General features: G+C 31.8%; 1 protein-coding gene across 2 annotated transcripts; it reads right to left on the bottom strand.

Moving 5' to 3' along the window:
- Positions 1–8,065: 8,065 nt before the first annotated feature.
- Positions 8,066–11,744, bottom strand: LOC112278828 (uncharacterized). Of its 2 annotated transcripts, none has more exons than XM_024512655.3 (9): positions 11,156–11,744; positions 10,332–10,596; positions 10,047–10,209; positions 9,850–9,930; positions 9,607–9,752; positions 9,344–9,442; positions 8,960–9,029; positions 8,646–8,721; positions 8,066–8,471 (listed from the first exon to the last, which is right to left on the bottom strand). In XM_024512655.3, the coding sequence occupies exons 2-9, from the start codon at positions 10,447–10,449 to the stop codon at positions 8,379–8,381; spliced, it is 846 nt and encodes a 281-aa protein (XP_024368423.1). In that variant the 5' UTR covers positions 10,450–10,596; positions 11,156–11,744; the 3' UTR covers positions 8,066–8,378. The 2 variants fall into 2 exon arrangements, with proteins under 2 accessions (XP_024368423.1, XP_090105179.1); XM_090249053.1 differs by having other exon boundaries at positions 8,960–9,020; positions 11,156–11,646.
- Between the last annotated feature and the right edge of the window lie 11,475 nt (positions 11,745–23,219).

The following is a 23,219-nucleotide window of genomic DNA, read 5'->3' as shown; positions in this document are numbered from 1 at the left end:
GCCTGGTGCTTTGAAGCGACGCGTCGAGGGGCGGGCTGCCCGGGCCCGCATAAGGATGGGGATGGAGACATCGGGGGCAGCGGGCAGTGGATATGAAAAAACCAGTAGGAAAACGCTAAAGTCAAAAGATAAAAGGTAAAAGGAAGGGTTGGACGGGAATGAGAACAATGCCTTGGGTTGTGTTTGTATTAAGGGGGTTCAGACTTGGCACTTTCACAAAACCCAATAACTGGGATTTAGCACTTGATATTTCCAGTATCATTCAATTTATCATTCAATTCAATAAAATCCAAAATATCACCATTCAAGCTTTATTACCCCCCTAATATTACCCCCTGATTCAAACTTTATTACCCCCTGTTATGGAGTCAAAGAGGGAAGAGAGTTAAGACAAGCGAAACAGTTTTTGATATTTCACCTGCCCCTCTTTTGATATTTTGACTCAAACTCACCCACCTTGAAAATAAATAAATTTATTTATTTTTATTGTACTTAAAAACTTATAATCCATAATATCTAAAATGTGGTACATATTTTTATTTCTAAAAAACATCTATCTTTTAGCTTCACAGGTGATGAAGTGTACTAAGCACTATTTTTATTTTTTTATTTTTTTATACATGTAGATAATATATATTATCTTATTCCGTGATAAAACTAAATTTTTAGAAAAACCTATAACACAAATCAAACAAAAATTAAATAATATATACTTCTATGTTATTAGATGTACATAATACATCAAGTATTTATACAATACCACAGTTGATTTACAGAACTGTAATCCAAAATATTATGCACTAATTGAATGTGACACAGTTCCATTGCATGTTAATTCAAAAACTTATATATCTAATCATGTATGAAACATGTTGAGGAATCATTAAGATAACATATTTAATGTTCTGTTTATTTTTTCAATTATAAGTTTTCTTAATAAAATAATATACAATTTGCAATTTTCCTTAGAAACTTCAACAAACACAATTGTTATTCATGTTGAAAGCTTAATTTGGTATCAATAAAATATTTCTTTATTCATTATTATAATTTTATACTAAAAAACACACGTGTAAGGTATGTATTGTGGATGTAACCAAAAATTAGATGAAGTATTTTCAAATAATACGAAATAGATTAGACACATGTTTTTATTTTTATATTGATTCAGAAAATTACTAGGATTGAAAAACAATGACATGAATGATCGTAAAAATAATTGCACAACCTGATTGTTAGTTTCAAAACAAGTTGATTTCAAATGCTATACACTTTACCAACTGTTTTATTTTTTTGAAAATAAAAATATAAAAATATATAAAGCTCCAAATTCACCAATCAATATGGTGATTCTTAACAAGTACATCAGGGATACAAAAAATTGCGTGTGAATTTTATTTGTTTATGTACCTAATTTTGGAGAATGAAGCATTTTTAATATTTCAATACCTTCAGGTAAGTTTTAGGTTTGTTCAATTAAATGTAAACTTACAACTTTAAAAATTCAGCATTAAAATCATTATAAATGTGTGGGTCTGTCTTGATGTTTCATGGTAAATTTAGATGTATTCTGTGCTGATGTATGTTGAAGACTTGGAAACCCACATTTTTTTGTTGCCATTATTTCAATTTTTGGTTTTCTTCCAATACTTTTTACTTGAAACTTACATGGCTCTTTGAAGAATGGTATTGGTTTTGGTTGATATTTCATGTAAGTAATTGGATCCATTTTTAACATGTTTATGTCCTTTTGTTTGTAACTTCCAATATCAATGTTATGTTTTTTGTTATCCTTTGTTTTCTTTGCACTGGAGTTGTTGGAATGTGATGAGTTTGGAAACCAACATATTGGTTTTTTTTGATGTAACATCCAATCATTTGGCCCTTCATTAATTGCAAATTTTTTCTTCATACTTAATTTACAAGTTGACATTGAATTCAGTGGAAATTGATAGTGAAGTTTATGCTATTGAAAATTATGAGTTATGTTTAAAATCCACAATCATTAGAAGTAGTTTTAGATTGTGATCTGTATTTTGGTTACAATATAGTGCAAATAAAACTGAGAAACATCTAAAGATCAACCTGGGACATGAATTAAAGTGCATGATCAAGTGACATAAACACTTGGGTTGAGAATACACACAATTTTCAAATCATAAATAGTAAATAATTTTTTTTATTTAAAGAATGATTAAAATAAATTAATATTGGGAAATCTATATTTTATTAGAAAACTTACATATATAGGAATAAAAAAAAATGAAAAAAATAAAATTATTATGATACTGTTATTTTTAGTATCAAGTTATTACTTTTTGATGAATATAAAAAATTGTGAATATGATAAATCCTAAAAAAAATTAAATTAAATTAAATTGTTTAAGATGATTATGAAAATAATATTGGTGCAACTTGAACATTTTTATCTACTACTGAGTTGTCATTATTATTATTTAGAATATTATTATTGGAGCATCAAGAAGATGTTATCTTTGTTCTAGTATTCATAACAAAAGATTAGGAATTTTGTATCTTGGATTTGAACTACTAATCTTTTGGTACCATTTTCTATTTTCTGGTACTGTGAGGTCATTCAAGAATATCGAAAAAAAAAAAAAAAAAAAAAAAAAACCCTTAAAAAAGTCTTAATTTTTACTGATAATATATTTAATGTAAAACTGCAAACTCAAATAATTATTTATAATATTTTATTAATATTCATTAACATATATATAATTTTAAGCACAAAATAACTTGATTTAGAAATTAAATAATAACTAAAAAAGTCATATAAATTTAAAACAATATTTTGCTTTGCTTTTATGTGGCTTCAGAAACTGAAACAAAATATACCGTGATTTGTTGCTTGAGTGATAATAGAACGTCTGAAGCTTTCTATTAAATTGTTAAATATAGTCTTATTGGCATTACATAGATAATTTGCTTGATGGATATCAAATTATACAATTATACGAAAATGAAAAAAATGTGCTTGATGACGTCTTGTTTATTATTATTATTATTATTATTTACTGAAATAGATATAATAAGTGCCTATGTAATATCAAAATTTATTATAGTTAATTTTCTCATTTTATCCTTTGCAATGTGATGTTTAAAAAAAAAAACCACTCAAAATGAAAATATAAATATAGTAAGAAGTTTTTTTTATAACAATCCAATATTTTTAATCTATATATATATATATGTATATATAAGCCGCAAGTTGCATTTCATAGCTTCAGACTATGTATCAAAATCCTCACTGGTGTTATTCTTTTTTATATGCTTTATGATGCGATTAAAGTTCAAAAACAATTAATTTAAAATTTTAAATATCTATTTAAATATGCTAAATCATATGTAACCTTGCATAATGTGCCTAATAAAGTCCTTAAATGATTACCTTATGTATAAAGTTAAAGAAAAAATACCTAAATATTTATTATAATTTTTTGAGAAAATTTATTAAAATTACTTGTTGAGCATATGTAAAACAAAATAGTGCATAAAATGTAATTTCAATTCTTATTTATGGATGTAAATAAATACAAAAATAAGGACTAAATAAATTATTTAAAATCATATATATATATATATATATATATCTGTATTTCAGATTAATTTGTGTTAATCAGGAGTTTGTACTTGAAAACATTGGCAAATCTCTTTTCTAGTATTTGTATGGATGTATGTATACAAATAAATTATTTGATATAAAGATGTTGTAAAAAAGCATGAAATTTTTTGCAAAATAAAAAATTGGATTCTACAGTGTGAATATGTGTATTTAGAAATAAAGTTCCCCTTTTTTGCAATAACCAATTCAAATACCTTAAATCAAATTTTACATTGACCTGATTTTTGAAAAATCTGTTGATTTTTTTTACCAGATAGCACTTTAAAAATAATTTAGAAATTCATAAATACATACAGAGTAACTTTACATTAGACATTTTACTGCCATTATCTTTATTGTGAAAATGTCACTCTAGCAAAAATGTCTATTGTGAAAATATTGGAAGAATTGCTTTCAATGTTATTTATCTCATCATTTTCAAATGACTCGATAACTAAGTTTGAAGCTTGGTATTCATAGTTGGAAGATACATGTCGACCATCATGAAAGATGTGGGATGTGCATTAGCACTTTTTGAGAGACTAATTCATCTTTATTAATTACTTAAAAAAATCCATAATCTCAAGTCACACCCTAATTAGAGATCTTCCTTCACCTTTGCTTTCACATGATGAAGGTAAACTTGCAATGATTTTTTCAATAGCCTATCTCCCATAAAACAAACAATCAGAATATTCTTCTATAGATAATTATTTTTATTTTTATTTTTTAAAATTTCTCCTCATCTAACATAACTTAGATCACTTTCATGTTCAACAAGAAGCAAGTACAATTTTTGGCTAAACCATCAAGAAGTTTTTCACTTGGTGTAGCTTAGATATGATTAATAGTAGTAAACTTTTCTAGGTTTGATGTTGTTGTAACTAACCCAGATTCTACCTTTGTTGTGCTTGGTCCACTTTGCAACCTTCCTCTCAGATGGTAGAACCCACATGTGCACATGCCATCCTTGTCTTTAGCACCTTGGTGTATATTGCCATCTTGGTATTGCCTTCTAAATCTCCTTGTACAATAGCCTTGAAGCCAAACAACATACATCAAAATAGAAAAATCTTAATCTATGACTGTATTCTACCACTGTGTTCCTTTGCCATGACATATGTGTACAGCAACAAGGATTAGATGAAAGGTAAGTAAATAAATTTTTCTTCACATGCGATTGAACAATCTCTTGTCTACTGACATAATGCATGCTTTGCCTTGTATTCTCCCACATACACAACAGAATCCACTGGAGCACCATTGTGTCTTTCTTCCCCATACTACTGCATCTCCAATTGCTGTCACTCATAACCCATATTTTGACCCAGATTCCTACCAGTGTCTTAGATTGTTGATTTTGGAAAAGAAAAATTAGAATATTTTTGGATGCTAGCTTGTTGTACATGACTCAAAGTGTAATATGGTTCTTAGAGGTATGGCTTATTATTACTACACTAATCCACTATAATAAACATATTTGATCAAAAATCATGCTGCAGACTTGCACTTACAACTAATAATGCGCAGAGACAAGACACACATCTTCTCAAGTTTGCTTTCAAATTTCACTCTTTAATTTGCAAAAGAACCCTAGAGTTGCTATAGGTGCTTGGATTTGTCCCTTAGGATTTGATTTTGATCCTAGTTGGCAACTAGTCCTTTTTGGATATCAATTCTTATCTTTTTGAGGTAAATTTTGCTAAAATCAACTTTTAACTCCTTATATATGCGTATATTTTTTTTTTTCTAATTTACTTTATTTTGTCTTATTTATTATTCTACAAAGTAAATAGAATCCATTTTAATAAATACTTTTTTTAAAACCACAAGATTTTATTACTTGCCTATCATTTATTTATATTTTTTTATTACTTCTTTTAATTAGGTTCTTTTATAATAATAAAATATTTTTTTTCTTCTTTCACCAAATAGTTGTGTTACTATATAACACCACAAGCCATAATACCAATAAAATTCCTAAAAGTCCTAAGAAAGATGAGGAGATAAAAAGTACTATCAAAGATTCTATTCCTATAGTACAAAAACAAAGGTACAAATCCAAGCTTTCATTGAAGAACCAAGTGGATGTTGAAAAATCCACAAATAGATTATGAAAGGAGAACAAAAGTAGTGCTAGTAGTAGCAAAATTTGCCTATAGATTTCTGCTTGCATATTACACCAAGCATATTAGGCCATTCCAAATCCTGACAAGCTCAATGAGTCAAATTACAAAGAATTTTAGGAGAAGATGTAGCTATATCTAATATTTACGGTCTACACACTATAAGAGTAAGAGGTATGTTATGTGAATTAATAAACACATTACCAAGAAATAGTTGATGGATTCATATTGGAGATAAAAACATAATAAGAAGAAATGTAATAAGTCCAATATATATGGCTTGTCCATCTCAAGTAATAAACAACAATTGTTTAACACCTTTATAATGTCATTGCAAGTAGAAGATATCTTTCTATTATCAAATTCCATCCAATTTAATTGACATAGCAAGAAATAAGACAATACTTGTATTATGGCTAAATAAAATTGAACATCCATATTTTAGATATCGAGAGTAATCACCACTTCTATTGATTATGAGATTTTTAGAGATTGCACTTATTTAAACTACATGTATGTATGGTAACAAATACAACTTCAATTTGGAGCTTGTTGGAAGTCATCATATATCATAAATATACAATACCTATGTAATAAAGTAGTCCAAAGCAAGATTTCTCACATCTGGACGTTGCATCTGTTTCTACTCTTTTTTCTTAAGCTTAATAAATATATGAGATTCTACAAAGCATATTATATTGACAAGGCCACCAAATACATAAGAGAAGAATCTATTCTATAAGTATAATTGACTATCCCAATAAGCACCTTACAACAAGATTCAAGAGATAGTGATTGCCATAAAAAAGGTAGTTTCATGCGTTGACCAACTCTAGCATTTAGAATATTAGAAAGTTGAAGGGCAAAAATTATAATCTTGATTGAAGTGACAAAGGATAGATGATTGTTACATAAAAAAAGAAAATCCAAACATACAAGATATAATCCACAACCTAACATATCACCAAGTTGGCTAAGGTATAAGATCAAGTTCACAACAACCAAGATTCTATTGCCTTTATATGTCAAAAAATTTATAAAAAGTTGTATATGTCATTCTTGGCTATTAGTGCAACAATTGGGATAAGCCAATATGCAAGAGATTACATCACCATTAGCTTAGATGTGGCAATGAAGGAGAGATTCTAAACTCTCATTATCTTAGTTGAATTCATTGTATCCATGAAAGACATAAAAAAGGGTAAGTCCCTTAGTCTAGATAACATTTTTTAGAATTATATTATATGTTTTGAGAGGTAATTGAGCAAGAGTACTTAATCATGCTTTCAGAAATCATAAATCGTGACTAGTTACCACTTGAGATAATACAAGTGATAATTGCATTACTATACAAAGGAGGAATTAGAAGCAATCTCATTAATTGAAGACCAATTACCTTCTTCAATGTTGCCTAGAAGATTTATGCAAAAGCTCCACAACTATGACTTGAACATATGCTTACAAATATTATTAGAATAGACCAATTTGCTTTCTTACCTATAAGGTTTATATTAGACAATTTATTATTGATCTACATGATCATGGCATGGGCAAAAAAATCACATTAGATTTTTCTTTTTTTTTTTCTTTTTTTTTTTCTTTTTTTTCTAAAGCTTGACTTTTCAAAGACATATGACATGGTCAAATGTGATTTCTTGTTTCATACAATAGTAAGTTTAGAACTCTGAACTAAATTCACACACAAAGTTAGATTATTGTTCATCAAGCGTGTGTAAAAATCAATGGCTCACTCTCTACATCTTTCACTCTCTACATCCACTTGCTCCTTCTTTTTTATTTTAGCCAAAGACTCAATAAGATGATTGCAGGAAAAACCAAACTTAATTCAATGAGAAGAATCCAACTTCCAGTGGCTCACACACAACAAACTATGGCACAATACACAGATGACACTTCTCTAACTCTGCTTGGAGAGGAAGGGAGTGTGCAAAATGCCATTTATCTAAAACATTTTGTCTAGGATCAGGCCTTATCTTAAACTGGAATAAGTCCAATGGCCATTGAAAAGGTTCCCAAGATCCAATCCACCCTCCTTGGACAAATGAACTTGGTGTTACAAAAGAACTAGAGAGATGATTACATTAAATTTCACAGAAAGTTGAAGTTCTGTAGGATAAATTAAATCTCCTTAGTACTAAGAAGGCTCAAATTTGAATGAGGTGCAAAGTCTCACAACAGCACTATGTGGTAAACAATCAAGAAAGGTAAGAGACTCTAAACCTTAAGCCCAGAGGAGAGATTATTTTATACAACCCATATCGACTTTCAATTTTGTGCAAGTACAAAAAGCAGGATGTGTCAGAGTATTGGCTATGATAAAATTCCACAGTTTGAAATGACATTTTCAGGCATTCATTGAAGACTATTCTACATTACAAAGATCCCACTGCAATGAAAATAAAATCATGACTCTATTGCCCGTTCGACTGAATTTGAACAGGTCAAAACGAGCAAAAGAGCAGTCAACCTTAATGTCAGCGCAGAAAGGAGGCGCAGGAACAACTATTCTTGAACCTCCGCCCTAGTTAAATACCAACACAACCCTAAACACGTGGTCATTTCATCGTAAGGAACTGTTCCCGGTGCAGTATTGTATACTGACATCTACATTACAGTAGTCCTGAGTGCTTCAGCTCCAACTGCGCAGCTTCAAAATTTACCCACTCCAACTCAAATTGGACAGGCTCTGGGGGTACATCTCCCTGCCAACAAGACAACTTGCAACATAGCAATGTGTAGGAAGTAGCTTGTACGTAAATTAGCATAAATTAATAGACAGGACACCTAAGTTGGTCGTTTGGAACTGTCCCTTGTAAATTTGGAGCTTAATTTAGAGAAAAAAGTAAGCTTAATTACGAAGTAATCAACGAGCTTACCAATTCGTAGCTGTCATAGGGAAGCACTGTGGGATCCAAGCGCCATCCGCAAGTGCCCTCTTCGTAAACATAACACCTGAAGCAATATATTGATATGAGAATCACGGGGTTAAGTAAAGAGGTCTGTACAAGTGATTACAATAACAGGTAGAAATTGTTTCGTCAGAGGGACAATTCTTTACTAGTATCCAACTTGAGAGGTTATTGGGATGCTGGCATATGATGAACGATGACAATGCAAAATGACAATGAACAATGATGCCTTGCAAGTTCCAAAAAAACAGGGAGGCATATAAAGATTGTATCAGTAGTACCGTTTGAAACCAGCGTCTTGAGCTACATAAGCCGCCCATGAAGCACGCCTGTTTGATCTACCTGTATAATCTGAAATTCAAATTTAAAATGATAATGCAAGGATTGAAAACTTAGTTCCCATAACGAGGCCCTTCATCACCAAAAAAAATTGAAAAAGTGAAAGATAGCTCTGCACAAGCAGGAGGGACCTCTCCAAGGTAAAGAATAGCAGCAGAAAGATCATACAAGAGTATAGCGGCAACAACCTAGATAAGAAGTAGGGATTGAAAACCCGAAGAATAAAAAGGAGAAAATGCATTGCTTGCTGCAGCAATAAAAGCATAGCTCAGGGAATAAAATAAAAATTGAATTATAGACAGACCTCAAACAATCTAAGAACTTACAGTGGAGGATGACAATGTCGTCAGTGTCAATCTTGGGTTCATGATACCGCTTCTCGAATGGTGCAGGATCTTTCGCTAGTGCCTTTGGCCACCCCTCCACTGCGCGGCCATATGCTTATAAGTCATACGCATACTTCGGCTATCACATTTAAGAAAAATAAGAACCTCTTATTTTGATACAGAGGCGGATGCAGTAGGAGTCTCTAGAGAATCTAAACAAAATACGGTATTTACTAAGTCCTAGTGGAGAAGACTGTTCGCACCTCGAATGTGCAAAGACCCCTTGATGTGCCCATACAAAGCTCGTTCATCCTGCCTACGCAGGTCAATCAACCACGGTGTATTTTCTCCCACATTCTTGTCATCTGCCATGGCTTCCTTGTTCCGGACCAACAGAGCAACCGCATCCCTGCATCACCAATAGCCAGAAATGACAGATCGATATAGAAGTTGGTGCACAACATTTCATCACCTACTAGTTTCATAATACTTGCTCAATCAAATACCTGCTTATATAGTGTACATGTTCCCCATTAGGAGAAGAATTTGCACGTAAGCCCTGGAAACCGCCCTTTAAAATACAACACCTGCAACAATTACCGACACCACCAAACTGAGATTGAGCAGGCTATGTGCGTCTAAGCCTGGGCATTCTGACATAACAGTAGGTTTGCACACAACCAATAAGAAGGACAAAATTTACCCATTAAAGCCCAGATCAGCAGCTGCTGCCGCAACGCGCTGAGCACGCTTGCCACGATTTGACAGGAATATTATCAAATCCTCCCGTCCTGGTTTCTTTGCAGAGGGGAACTTCGTCTTCCAGTCAGCTGCTGAAAGCTGTAAACAAGCTCTAACTTCCGTTTCTGCATGAATTGACCCAGTTATCCTAGTCAAGGCAAGCCTTAACATTTTCTCCCAAATTTTCCTATTCTTATTCCTTCTCCCAAATGAAAGACGACCAGGTTTATGGGTGGAGGAAACGTACCAGGAATGTTGATTGCATTTTCAAAGGGCTTGGGCTCCGTGCGAGCTGCATCAGGGTGACGGACGTCGATGAGGAGGTAAGGAATGGGGTTAATCTCCACCAGTTTCTTCACTGCCATTGGACTCAAGTGAGCTAACAGAGGAGGCTCCACTGGCCGATACAGAATGACGTTCACGCGTCCTCCCCTAGAACTAAGCGCTTTGTTCTGTCGTCGACGTGCAAGGACGCTACGCAGTTGCCGGATTCCCCAAGCAAAGAGTGCTATCTGATAACAACCATTGGTTGTTTGATTAGTATACGCATGAATTGTTCGTAAAACTTATCGCTGAGGATATGATTTAGACATATCCTGCAATCTCTACATAATCCTTCACCAAAACGGCAGAAGTAATACCCAGATATGGATTGCAGCTGTTGTGGTTTTCTAAGCCTGGCAGAAGTCTAAAAAGATTTATAGTTTCGATTCAGACGCAACCAAAATACGGCAAAACGAGGTTGTGGTACCAATTGGGATTATTCACTGAAAAGCTCATGAACCTGATTGACGAATTTCAAAAAATGTACAAAATTCTTAGCGCATTAATAGAATGCTGATCTTTAACCAGTATGAATGCACCTGACACTCTTCAAAATCACAACGACGGAACAACTGAAGAATAGATCCTCAATCTGCATGCCATAGACCTTCTTCCCCATTTCGTCCATACACTTCTGAACCCCATCTCGCCAACAATACCAAAAAAGCTAGCGAGACGGATTCTCGCACGCCACGAACATCAAAAAACGCGGGGAGAGGAAATGGGAGCAAGGGCGCGGGATCCCACCTGCAAGAGAAAGGTGAGCGAGCCTCCAACGTTCGAATTCGCAAGCGCACACGCTCTTTATGCTTCGGGGGAGAAGCAGGCGGAGAGTCGTCATCGTCGTCGGGGAAAGGCTCGTCATCGTCGTGAAGGAAGCGGCCGGAGGGAAGCGCGTTCAAGGGCAGCCGATCTTCGGCGTCGTCAGCTGGGTCCTCGTCCGCCATAGCCACACAAACAGCGACAACCCTGACGCAACACAAAATTCAACCCAAAACCCAAACTCGCGGATACGAAATCAACGACTTCGCATCAATCGGAACTGGACTCCGTCTCCGGATTCGGCGACGATCACATTGACACGCGAATCCTTCAAGTCATGCACTCATCCTTTCGTTCCGAAGTCCCAGTTCCTCACACAACCAACTGAGGCCATTCGGGACGACGATCAATCTCTCATTGGGGCAAGTTCACCTAATTCCTATATATCGTTGATCGAACACGGACCAATGCATCAGTGATTCATTCAAGTCATTTACTCACTGCTTGATATAATAGGTCTCTCCCTTTGCATCACTTCCTTCGGCAAACGTTGCGATTGTAGAACAGTCATCGTATGATCGCCTCCAAGTGGCAGCATGAGAACGCCATTGATCTCGACCACAATTGTTCCTCTCAATTCTACGGTATTCCTTGCCCCTCAGACTCCGGAGTCAAGTGCTTTGTGATGTCAACATAATCCCACAAAATTCCAATTTAATAAGCTTGATGTCATCTTGATTTTGATGAATCTGATACACTTTTCGCACCACTTTGGGTTTCATGAGAGCGAGGTAACCCAGGTATTGAAATGTGGCACTCTCCATGTATGGACAGCTCCATGGTGTATTGCTCAAAACTTGCCGAATTATCGGCATTACAATACGTATGGTCAACTGTTCCACGAAGGAACGCGATGAATGTTCACCCAAATTTTGACGTCTAAGGTGCATTCAACCCAGGATGTTTCAAAGTTCTGCCTTAGTAGCAAATTCCATGATGCTTGTTCAGTCATCTAAGCTCCAACATGGTTACAGACAGTCAATTTGGTGGCTCCTCGCCACCACCACTACCAAATTGCAGGATGGCAGCCACTTCTTAAGTTTGAGAATTAAGCAAACAGCACACGATTTAGTAGAAGCTCCTGAAAATATATATATCTACTGCTGAAGATCTGGACGTCCGTCCAAAGATTGATAACATGCAAGAATTTCAACAATGGTTCTGCCAACATTTCATTCAATGGATTGAGAGGCACAGCAGCAGGGGTACAAATTGGCACATTACATCAACAAACAGTTTATATTTATCAATCCTGTGGCATTCTTTAAAAATTCGCACCGTACCACCTGCAAATTGCTACTCTCTACTCTCCGTATCTGCAGTAAAGCATTACGAAGTGCAAAGACATAAGCAAGCTCTGCAGCCTCGGAGTCTCTCCATGAACATTACTATAAAAATAACTACAGCAGGAAGAGGCAATAATGTATGCTATGGAATTTGAAAGCTAATCACTGTAGGATTCTACGACACTTTTCAAACATGTCTGATTCTTAGGTTTAGCAGCGTCTTGTCCTTCAGAGTTGGAATTGTGAACAAGAACTAAACTCAAAAGCAAGATTGTAACATACACCTGTGAAAAAAGAAAAATTCTAACAAATCCTCAGTGTTCTAATCCTGAAACGAGTATGAACTTATTTAGGTTTAGGATTATGTCTAAACTTCCACAAATACTAATTCCACATACATAGACAATGAAACTAGTCACTGAACCTGGAAACAGAGAGTGCTTGGTGAAGCCTTATAACTGGTCAAATGAAGGAATTTTATCTACCTCAGAAAGAGTAAAACACTCTCTGAGAAAAACCCTAGAGTAAGATAGTGTCAGCAAATGAAGAACCCAACTCGGAGACAAAGAAAAACACAATTCTTCTTCTTCTTCTTCTCCTTCTGCAAGAGCAGTTGGTGCACAAGTTTTTTAGATTCTTCCAAGATCTGTGTCTAATTCACTTACAAAAAGTGGATCCAACGTCAAATTCTGAAGCTTCATTATTTCACAATTATACATAACCAAGCAGATTTGACTGTATTGTTTAAAGACAGAATTCAATACTGATAACATCAGTAGGAATCGATATTGGGATTTACCAATACTTGACTCTTTTGGAATGATTATTAAATGAAATAAATAATGGTAATTGTTTGTATGTGGGGATGTTTTCTTTTCTTTTCTCTATGTTTCATTTAGATTAAAAAAAAACTATCCATGAACATATGCATGTATTATATACACATGCATACACCATTATCTTAAATTGAAGAATTATAAATTTATCTTCTTTATTTTATAAAATTATAAATTTTAAGATAGATATAATTTTTTTATATAAAATTAACATTAGTACTTATAGAAATATATTAAAAAAATTATAGCAATTAATTTATTATAAAAATTATATATATTTATATTTATATTTGTCTCTTATATATTGAAGCTAATATTTTTATATAGCTTACTTAGTTGATGTCTATTTGTTATCTATTGATGCAACGTTTCATAGAAATATCCATTCATGGACTCAGTGCTAATACTTGGGCAACATTGTGAACATTGATGCAACCTTTTATGGAAGTATTTATTTATGTATTCAATACCAAAGTTGTTGTTGTATTGTAATATGATTATAAAGTGAAAGAAAAAAAATGTGAATTATAGTTTAGAAAAGTATGGATAAAAGATAGGTAGTTAATATATTTACTATTGATGTTGCTTTTTTGTAAAAAAAATAGTTCTACTCATTTTATAAGACCATAAATAAAATAAAATAAAATAGATTAGGTATACATATATATATATATATATATATAGGCATCTTTAGGAGAGAATTAAAAATAATTTTTAGCAACAAATTACCTTAAAAAGCTAAAATTTGATATAGAAAGAGGACTTGTTGTAAATCAAGTTCAAAACTAGATCCTATATCATAGACACACAAATGAAGAAGGTTCCAGAAGGTTCCAAAAGATACCAATAGATTCTAAGAAGGCTCTTGAAGATTTTGGGAGATTCCAGAAGGTTCCAGTAGATTCTAAGAAAGTTTTAGAAGGTCATGGGAGGTCTTAGAAGGTTCTAGGAGGCTTTAGATGATTTAGAAAGTTGCTGAAGAAGGATCTTAAGCTTGCTTTGTTTTCAAGCCTCATAGAAACTTTTCAAAAAGCTTTCTAGGACCTAGTATATATAAGAGTCGAGGCTGAGCAAATCCTCGGTCTCAACAATTCACTTCTTGTGGTCTAGCTAGGACCTTCTTGTCTTGTATCCAGTTATTATTTTAATGTTGAGCTAATTCCATTTCTTAGTCTTAAATCCTTGTCTTGTATATGCTCTCTAACAATTTGTCAAGACTGCCATAAAACAATATTAAGAGCTTCGTCTTTTTTGACAGAGAGTGGATTATCCCTCTTCTTGGAAGTACTATAGTATTCTAGAGGTTGTGGATTATCCTCCCCTCGAATAATAATGTTCTTTTCTTAATATTCTTTTGGTTTTTTTTTTTTTTTATATCATAAATCAAGTTTTTTTCTTCTGAAGGTGTATGTTTCTCTAATTTTCTATGGTAGAAGGTAAAAAAGTAAATAGGATAGATTCAAAAGAGATCAAGTTAAATTATATTATTAATGCTCTTAAAGTATTGAAGATTAGAACAGAGACTTTGTCGAAGCAGAATGAAGAACTATATATGACCATACATAATGGTCAAGGAGCTGGAGTGCCTCAACCACCACATCAAATTGCAACAAAGGTTCCAAATTCTCAAATGACTATGTCTACTTCAAACATGGGAGGTGCATCCACTTAAGGCAATGATCTAATAACAATAATAACAAAAGAATTAAGGATCAGCCTTCTAGAAAAGTTTGATGGCACCTACTCAAAATTTTGTGGCTTTGTAAACCAAGTATGACTAATCACCTTCCTTCAACCTCAACGATATTCCACTCAAGCATCTCATGTTGGTTTGATTGGAATCTTACTTTTGGATCAAGCTTTATCTTGGTTCGCCTCATTATTTGAAAAGAATTCTCTTATATTGTACAATTTTGAAGCATTTTTGGCAGTATTTATGGAAGCATTTGGCAAATATGATAAAGTTTGTTCTTCAACAACTAAAATTCGAAGCCTTCAATAAGAAACGCAGTCTACATCAATGTATGCCTCAAATTTTTTACAATTAGCATGTAATATAAATTAGAAAGAAGATGCATTGATGAATCAATTTCATTGGGAATTAAGAGACAATGTCAAAGACTTATTGTTATTTATGCCAGATCTTCTAACACTCAATGAAGTGATTAGACAAGCTGTGAAATATAAAAACCGTTTATTTCAACAAAAACAAGATAAACATTCTTCAATTATGCCACATATATACATCAATTATTCTACGGCTTCTTCACTATCCAATTTTAATGAGCAGTTGGAAGCAAAAGATATGTAAATTGATATAGTTCACTTCAAACTTCTTTCTAAGTAAGAAAAAAAACATCAAAGATATCTTGGCCTATGCTTATATTACAAAAAATCTCGCCATAAGCTTAATAATTTTTCAAAGAAATTCTAGCATACATATCAAATGAGGAGTGCAGCCACATCATAAAAAACATTGTAGGAAAACAAGGGCATTCAGCCATAGTAGAAACTGTGTAGTTGGATTCTTTACTATCATAAACAAAAAAAAGTCATGTACTCTCTACCAGCCGTTCTCGTTGTTTTACTATACCTATATGGTTAGGAGTCACAAAACTAAATTATCATGCATTACTTGATTTATGAGCCTCTACATGTTTTATTAACAAAGGATTTTCTAAATCACACAAAATTTGTATGGTCAAAAAACCTAAAGCCATATATATAGAAGTAATAGATGGTCGACCTTTATCCTCTAGAGATGTCACTCATAAAACAATTCCATTAGAAATAACCTTTAACAACCATAGCAGCCAAGTAGTATTCAACATCATTAGCTTACCATCAAGTCCACTCATTTTAGGACTCTCATGGCTTGAAAAATACAATACACAAATAGATTAAATATCACAAAAGTTAGAATTTTTTTTAGTAGATTATAGAACCCCCAAATCTATATAAAAGCTTCTAACATCCGACAAGCCAAAACTTAAACAACATTTATTTATTGGAGTTAGAGCATTTGTGAGAGCAACCAAACAAAGTACTATGTTTGCTGTCTATGCAAATCCACAATCAAAACATGTGATTGCTACAACAACAATTCCAGAGGCGTATAAGGATTTTATAGATGTATTTGAAAAGAAAAATGTGGATATCCTACCAAAGCATTGCCCTTACAATTTTGCAATTGACCTTCAAGAATGTGCTTAACCACCATTTTCATCCATCTACAATTTATCCCAGAATGAGCTTGCAACTTTAAAAGAGTACATTGAGAAAAATCTAGCTAAGAATTTTATTTGACATTCCAAATCACTAACTGGTGCTCCAATATTATTTGTGAAGAAGAAAGATGGATCCTTAAGAATGAATGTCAATTATTGCGGTTTTAATAAAATCACAATAAAAAATTGATATCCATTGCCGTTGATATCCAGACTTTTTAATCAACTTAGCTAAGCAAAGATCTTTACGAAGATTGATCTATGAGGCATGTATAACTTAATAGGCATTAAGGAGGGAGATGAATATAAGACAACATTTTGTACTAGATATGGACATTTTAAATACAATGTCATGCCTTTTGGACTTATCAATGTTCCAGTCATATTTCAATACTTAATGAATGACATATTTTATAAGTATCTCGATGATTTTGTTGTAATCTATTTAGATGATATTCTGATCTTTTCTAAGAATCCGGAAGACCACAAAAAATATATCCGTCTTATGCTGAAAAAACTACAAAGTGCTAGGCTATATGAAAAACTAGAGAAGTGTGTATTTCATACACCTGAAGTCAAACTTGTTGGATATATTTCATACACCTGAAGTCGAACTTGTTGGATATATTATTTCCAACAAAGGCCTTTTTATGGATCTAAAGAAGGTACAAGCAATCATCAATTAGACAAAGCCAAAAATTTTATATGATGTCTAATGCTTTCTTGGATTTGTAAACTTCTATAAGATTTTTGTTAAGAATTACTCCAAGATTGCTATTCCACTTATGTAGTTGATATGCAAGGACAAACTAGATTGGGGCCTCAAAGTAGAGAAATCTTTTCAAAACTTAAAAGATGCTTTTATAACAATTCCAATTTTGATACATCCAAATTTCAACAAGCCCTATTTTATGGAGATCAATGCTTCAAACTTTGTATTAGGATCAATTTTGTCACAATATGAAGAAGATGGCAAATTTAATCTAATTGCATTCCATTCTAAAAAATTCTCAAGGATAGAAATTAACTATGAAATCTATGATAAAGAACTACTTACTATTATAGATTCTTTCTAAGAATGGTGTCACTTTCTTGAAAGGGCCTCTCATCAGGTGACTATATATACAGATCACAAGAATCTTGAATATTTCATGTCAACCTGAGTATTAAACCATTGCCGGACACGTTAGAGTATATCTTTATCATGATTTGACTTTTGCATCACATATCGACCCAGGAGCCAACAAAGATTATCAGATGCATTATTAAGACGTTCCTACCTTGAATCAAAAGAAGGCAAAGTAGCTAATGATCAACAATAGGCAACCTTATTAAAACCTAAGTAATTTCATCTTCAAGCAATCAATGTAACAATGCCTGTAGATTTATCATTTCTTGATCATATTTGTAAAGCCTCAAACTCGGACCCTCTTGTTCTTAATATCAAGCATCTTACTAACAACTTTCTTAAAGAATCTTTTAAATTTAAGTATAAAGACAACCTCTTATTTTTTAAAGAATGTTTGTTCATTCTTGAAGGACCAACTTGCATGCGCGTTCTTCAAACATGCCATGACTTCCCTACAACTGGACATTTTGGATTCAACAAGACCTTAGAACTTTTGTCTAGAGACTTTTGGTGGCCTAAAATGTGGAAGAACGTTAAAAAATTTGTACTATCATGTGATACTTATTCAGGATCAAAGAACCCTCGACATAGGCCATATGGACTTCTTCAACTCTTTTCTATTCCAAGACAACTATTGTCATCTATCTCTATGGATTTTATTACAGATCTCCCACCATCAAACTCATTTGACACTATCTTTGTAGTTGTTGATCGATTGACTAAGATGGCACATATTATACTTTACAAGAAGTCAATTACTGGTGAAGAAATGGCAAGATTTTTTATTGATAATATCTATCATTACTATAGGTTGCTAGTCAATATTGCGTCGAATTGAAGGCCACAATTTGTATTAAGATTTTTAAGATTGACATCAACCTTTTGTCTATCTTCAACCTTCAAACTAATGACCAAACAGAGCAAGTCAACCAAATTCTTGAGCTATATTTGAAGTACACTATCAATTATCAACGAGACGATTGAACTTTCTACTTGTTATTGGTAGAGTTTGCATATAATAACACAATCCATGCATCTATGTAGCAAACGCTATTCTATTCAAACTACGGTCATCATCCAAATTTAGATATGATAGAGCCTTCAAAGTCGACAAATTCAACAGCAGAGGAGTTTGCTACGAAGATGGCCAAACTTCAAGCAACCATGAAGACTCGCCTAAAAAAAGCTCAACAATATTATAAACTATTGGCGGATGAATTGAGGAAGGAACATCTTCCATTCTAAGTTGGTGATAATGTATGGCTTCTTCGGTGCAATATAAAAACCAACAAGCCATGTAATAAGTTGAACTACCGAAGGTTGAGATCATTTGTGCTTCAGAAATAAATTAATTATGTAACTTATGGCTTAGAGTTACCATTATCCATGAAGATTCATCCAATCTTTCATGTTTTACTTTTAGAAAGTTATAAAGAATAAAACATACAAGATCAAAAAAAACCACTACTTCTTATAGTTGAAATCAAAGATCATGTTAAATTTGAGGTAAAAGAGGTATTAGATTCAAAGATAAGACATGAAAGGCTTAAATATTTGGTCTATTTGCATGGATATGATATCAATGATCGCTCATGGGAACCAAATGGCAATCTTATAAATATACAAATGAAGGTTCAAAGGTTCCATTAATGACATCCATCTAGACCAAAAGCAGCAAAATGAACAACAATAGCTTGGTAAGATAGCTTTACAATGAAAATTCTTAGTTCTTGGCCTCATAAAGAAGGGGAGGAAGCAACCTCTGAAGAGGCAGTTGTTATCAAATGTTTAGAATAGTATAAGTCAATAGTTTGAGTTCACAATCATAGCATGTTTATATTCTTTTGGTCTTATCTACTTTATATGATATGGATAGTTAAGAGATAGATGCCTTGTCAGTTATACCATCTCAACCAAGTAGCTCATGGAGATGACCCCGAAATAAAGAGTCGCCTGAACTACAAAGACGTCAAAGGATACCTAGTAATAGGTCACTTATAATTGTATTTGAGGTAGAACTTGCCTATAAAGAACATTTAGAAGGAGTGTTTGCAGGATAATTCAATAATGAAGATACCAAAGTTTGTGCTTGGTGACAAGTAGAAGGCTTGGGACACTATCAATGGCTACAAGGACCTATGAACCATTTACCTTGCAAAAAACAATTGAAATATATAAAAGATACTATGCGATAGATCTTCAACTTCTTGCACATATACTAGCTTACTGCAACATTGCTTATCGAAGACCTCGAAGCTAGAAGAAGAGGTGATATTACTAACATACAACTTAAGAAGATTCTAGAAGGTTTTAGAAGGTTTGAAAAAGTACCAATAGATTTTAAGAAGGCTCTTCAAGGTTCTATGAGGTTTTAGAAGGTTCTGGAAGTTTTTAGTAGTTTCTAAGAAAGTTTCACAAGGTCATAGGAGGTCCTAGAAGATTTTAGGATGCTTTAGATGATTTAGGAAGTTGCTGAAGAAGGATCTTAGGCTTGCTTTGTTCTCAAGCCTCATAGAAATTTCTCAAGAAGCTGTCTAGGACCTAGTATATATAAGAGTCGAGGTTGAGAGGATCCTTAGTCTTGACAACTCACTTCTTGTGGTCTAGTTATGACTTTTTTGCCTTGTATTTAGTTATTGTTTTAATGTTGAGCTAGCTCCATTTTTTAGTCTTGAATCCTTGTTTTGTATATGGTCTCTATCATCCTAAGGCACAAAATTGTATACTTGTTGCATATTTCAAACTTATTTTTTTTATTGGAGAGAAAAAATAGAAAGCATACTTGATTAGGTTTATTTAAGTAATATGGATTTTTGAAAAATAAAATAAAATTTTTATATTTAATTTTTATATAATTATTTTAGTATATTAATAAGTACAAATTTATAAGCTTGTGCATTTGGTTATTTTAGTTTTTTTTTGTATTTAAACTCAATCTAATAATTATATCAGAGATTATTAAAATTCAACTAAATTAAGGTCTTGGAATTTGGATTTCAAGGATTAATAAGAGCTTCTTTGATTGTAAATAATCTGCTTGTTGGATTATAGCAAATTCTTGTAAGTGGCTTTTGAATTTAGTTTTTAATATTTTTTCCAATTTTAAGTGCAATTAAATAATTCAATAAGAATTTATCATTGCTATAAGATCAACATTAAGATTGGAGAAGAAAGATGGCTAATATCTAAGTAATTAAGGAGCTTTTTTTTCTTCATTTTATAAGTTGGATTATTCTTCAAATTTGTGTATTTTTTTTTTATTATTGAATTATAATTTATATAAAATCTTAAATAAGATTAATAATTTAATCAATAATTATTGAGATTTCAAGATTATTCTAAAATTAGTTAATATTACTTAAACTTTAAATAGAATTTTATTTAAATTTTATTAGAATTTTTAAGATTTTTTTAAAAATTGTTTGAATTTTTTAAAGATTTCATAGAATTTGATTAGACTTTATTTAAAATATTCCATAAACTTTTTTAGAATTTGATTATAGTATTTTTAATGTTCACTTAAGTTTTTTTTAATATTCTTTATGATTTCTTTGTTGTTTTTATGAATTATCTAATGATTCTTTTAGAATTTCTTTGAAGTTTTTTAGAATTTCATTAAGGTTTGATTATAATTGTTAAGATTCAATTAAGATTTTTTTAGAATTTTATTAGAATTATTGACTTCTTTGTTTGTTGCAATCATTATTTATCTTCCATAATCAAATGTCAAGGACAAAAACTTGATGAAAGTAAATAAAAAAGTGAGATTCTCTCAAAAAAATATGACAAAATAAAAATAGAAAAGTATGAATACTAAAAAAAAAAATGGAATGGCTATTGCCAAAAGATAAAGAAACTAGAGACTCTTGAAACTAAATTAGAAAGAAAAAAGGAATTCACAAGAGTGAAGAAGACTTCACTCTTGTCTCTACATATACTATCTACTTAGGATTTATGTGGTGACGTTCTATAGGACCTCCAAAAATATTTTGACTTTGCATGATACATATCTTAACTTGTACTACAAGTTTTTTATATGAGAACCACATAGTTAACTTATTTTGTAAGCTATCAATACATGTGGCACGTGATTAGCTTGTTGACTAAGTTTCTAACCTATGAATCAACTACAAACACATATAAAGTTAAAACAGTATCTAAAAAGCTTCTAGGAAGCTTCTCTAGAAGGTATTATGAAATAAATCTATTTTTATCTACTTCTAATTATTTATATTATCTACGTAATAATTACAATAGATATATATATCCATGACACCAAATTCTTAGTACATTCACAAGTTAGTTTTTATATAACATGACACTATAAGACTTGAATGTTTTTATTTCATCCCAATAATAAAAGATGATAAAGAAGCAGTAATAACAAAATTGATCAATTGAAATGGTTACTCTTTCAAGTCTTCTACTTCAACTTGATGAATGTAGTACAAGGTCAATTGATATTTTGCAAGCCATCATTAATTAATACAACATTTGTACTTCAAGATGAAGAAAGTGCAATAATATGATCCAAAGATTGAAATAGTATAAAACACAAAATAAATATATTTGATAATAGAGAGGTAATTGTGATAAGTGCATACTTTTAATTTAGGTTAAGGAAATGCATTTTCAACAACAGTCTATTTCAACAACAGCCTCAACTTATTGATGAAGAAAATGAGAGTACAATCTAAATAAATTCAAATTTTCTTACAAAAGTCCACGATAGGACTAAGAAAGGAGAATATAATGTGAAAGAGAGAAAGAGTATGTATATATATATATATATATATATATGTAAAGCTACAATAATTAAAAAAAGACAACTTAACAGTAATATAGGCAAGAAAAAAAAAAAAAAAAAAAAAAATCAGGAAAGAAAGAAGTAAGTGAGCAAGAGAGAGAGAGAGAGAGAGAGGTGGAAGAAGGATTCATTTAAGAGTAAAGAGGTGCAAGACTATATCACAAGTGAATTCGCTCTCCTTCTCTCTTCTCCACTTATTTGCTTTCTTCTCCACTTCTTTTCTTTGCTTTTTTTTTTTACTTGAAGAAGAGAATAAAGAAAGGAAGATGTGAGAATACTACATGCATTAAATACAAATTATGTTTCAATACATTAAAAATATAAATTAAAAAAAATAAAAATTTTCATTCTTTTCAATTAATTAAAGAGGTAATAATTTTTTTTATACATTTCTTGTATATTTTTATGTGTAGATATGAATTTTTCATACATATATTAAATAGTATTTTTTAATTGCCTCAACAAAATTTTTTTTATAGATTTATGTTATTTTATGGTTAATAAAAGAATAAATTATTAAAATAATAATCTTATTTCTAAGATACCATATTATGAAGACCAAAATAAATGATAAAATAAAAACTAAATAAAAATAATTTTAATTGAAATTAAGTATTAGAAAAAAATTTAATAAGTAAAAATTATGTATATTAATAAAATATTCAAGTATTATTTTATAAACTTCAAAACATAATATTCAATTA

Source organism: Physcomitrium patens, chromosome 1 (assembly GCF_059467195.1).
Source record: "Physcomitrium patens ecotype Gransden chromosome 1, ASM5946719v1, whole genome shotgun sequence".
In the NCBI taxonomy this organism is placed as follows: domain Eukaryota; kingdom Viridiplantae; phylum Streptophyta; class Bryopsida; order Funariales; family Funariaceae; genus Physcomitrium; species Physcomitrium patens.
The sequence above is the reverse complement of the archived record's forward strand: the minus strand, read 5'-3'. Positions and strand labels throughout refer to the sequence as shown.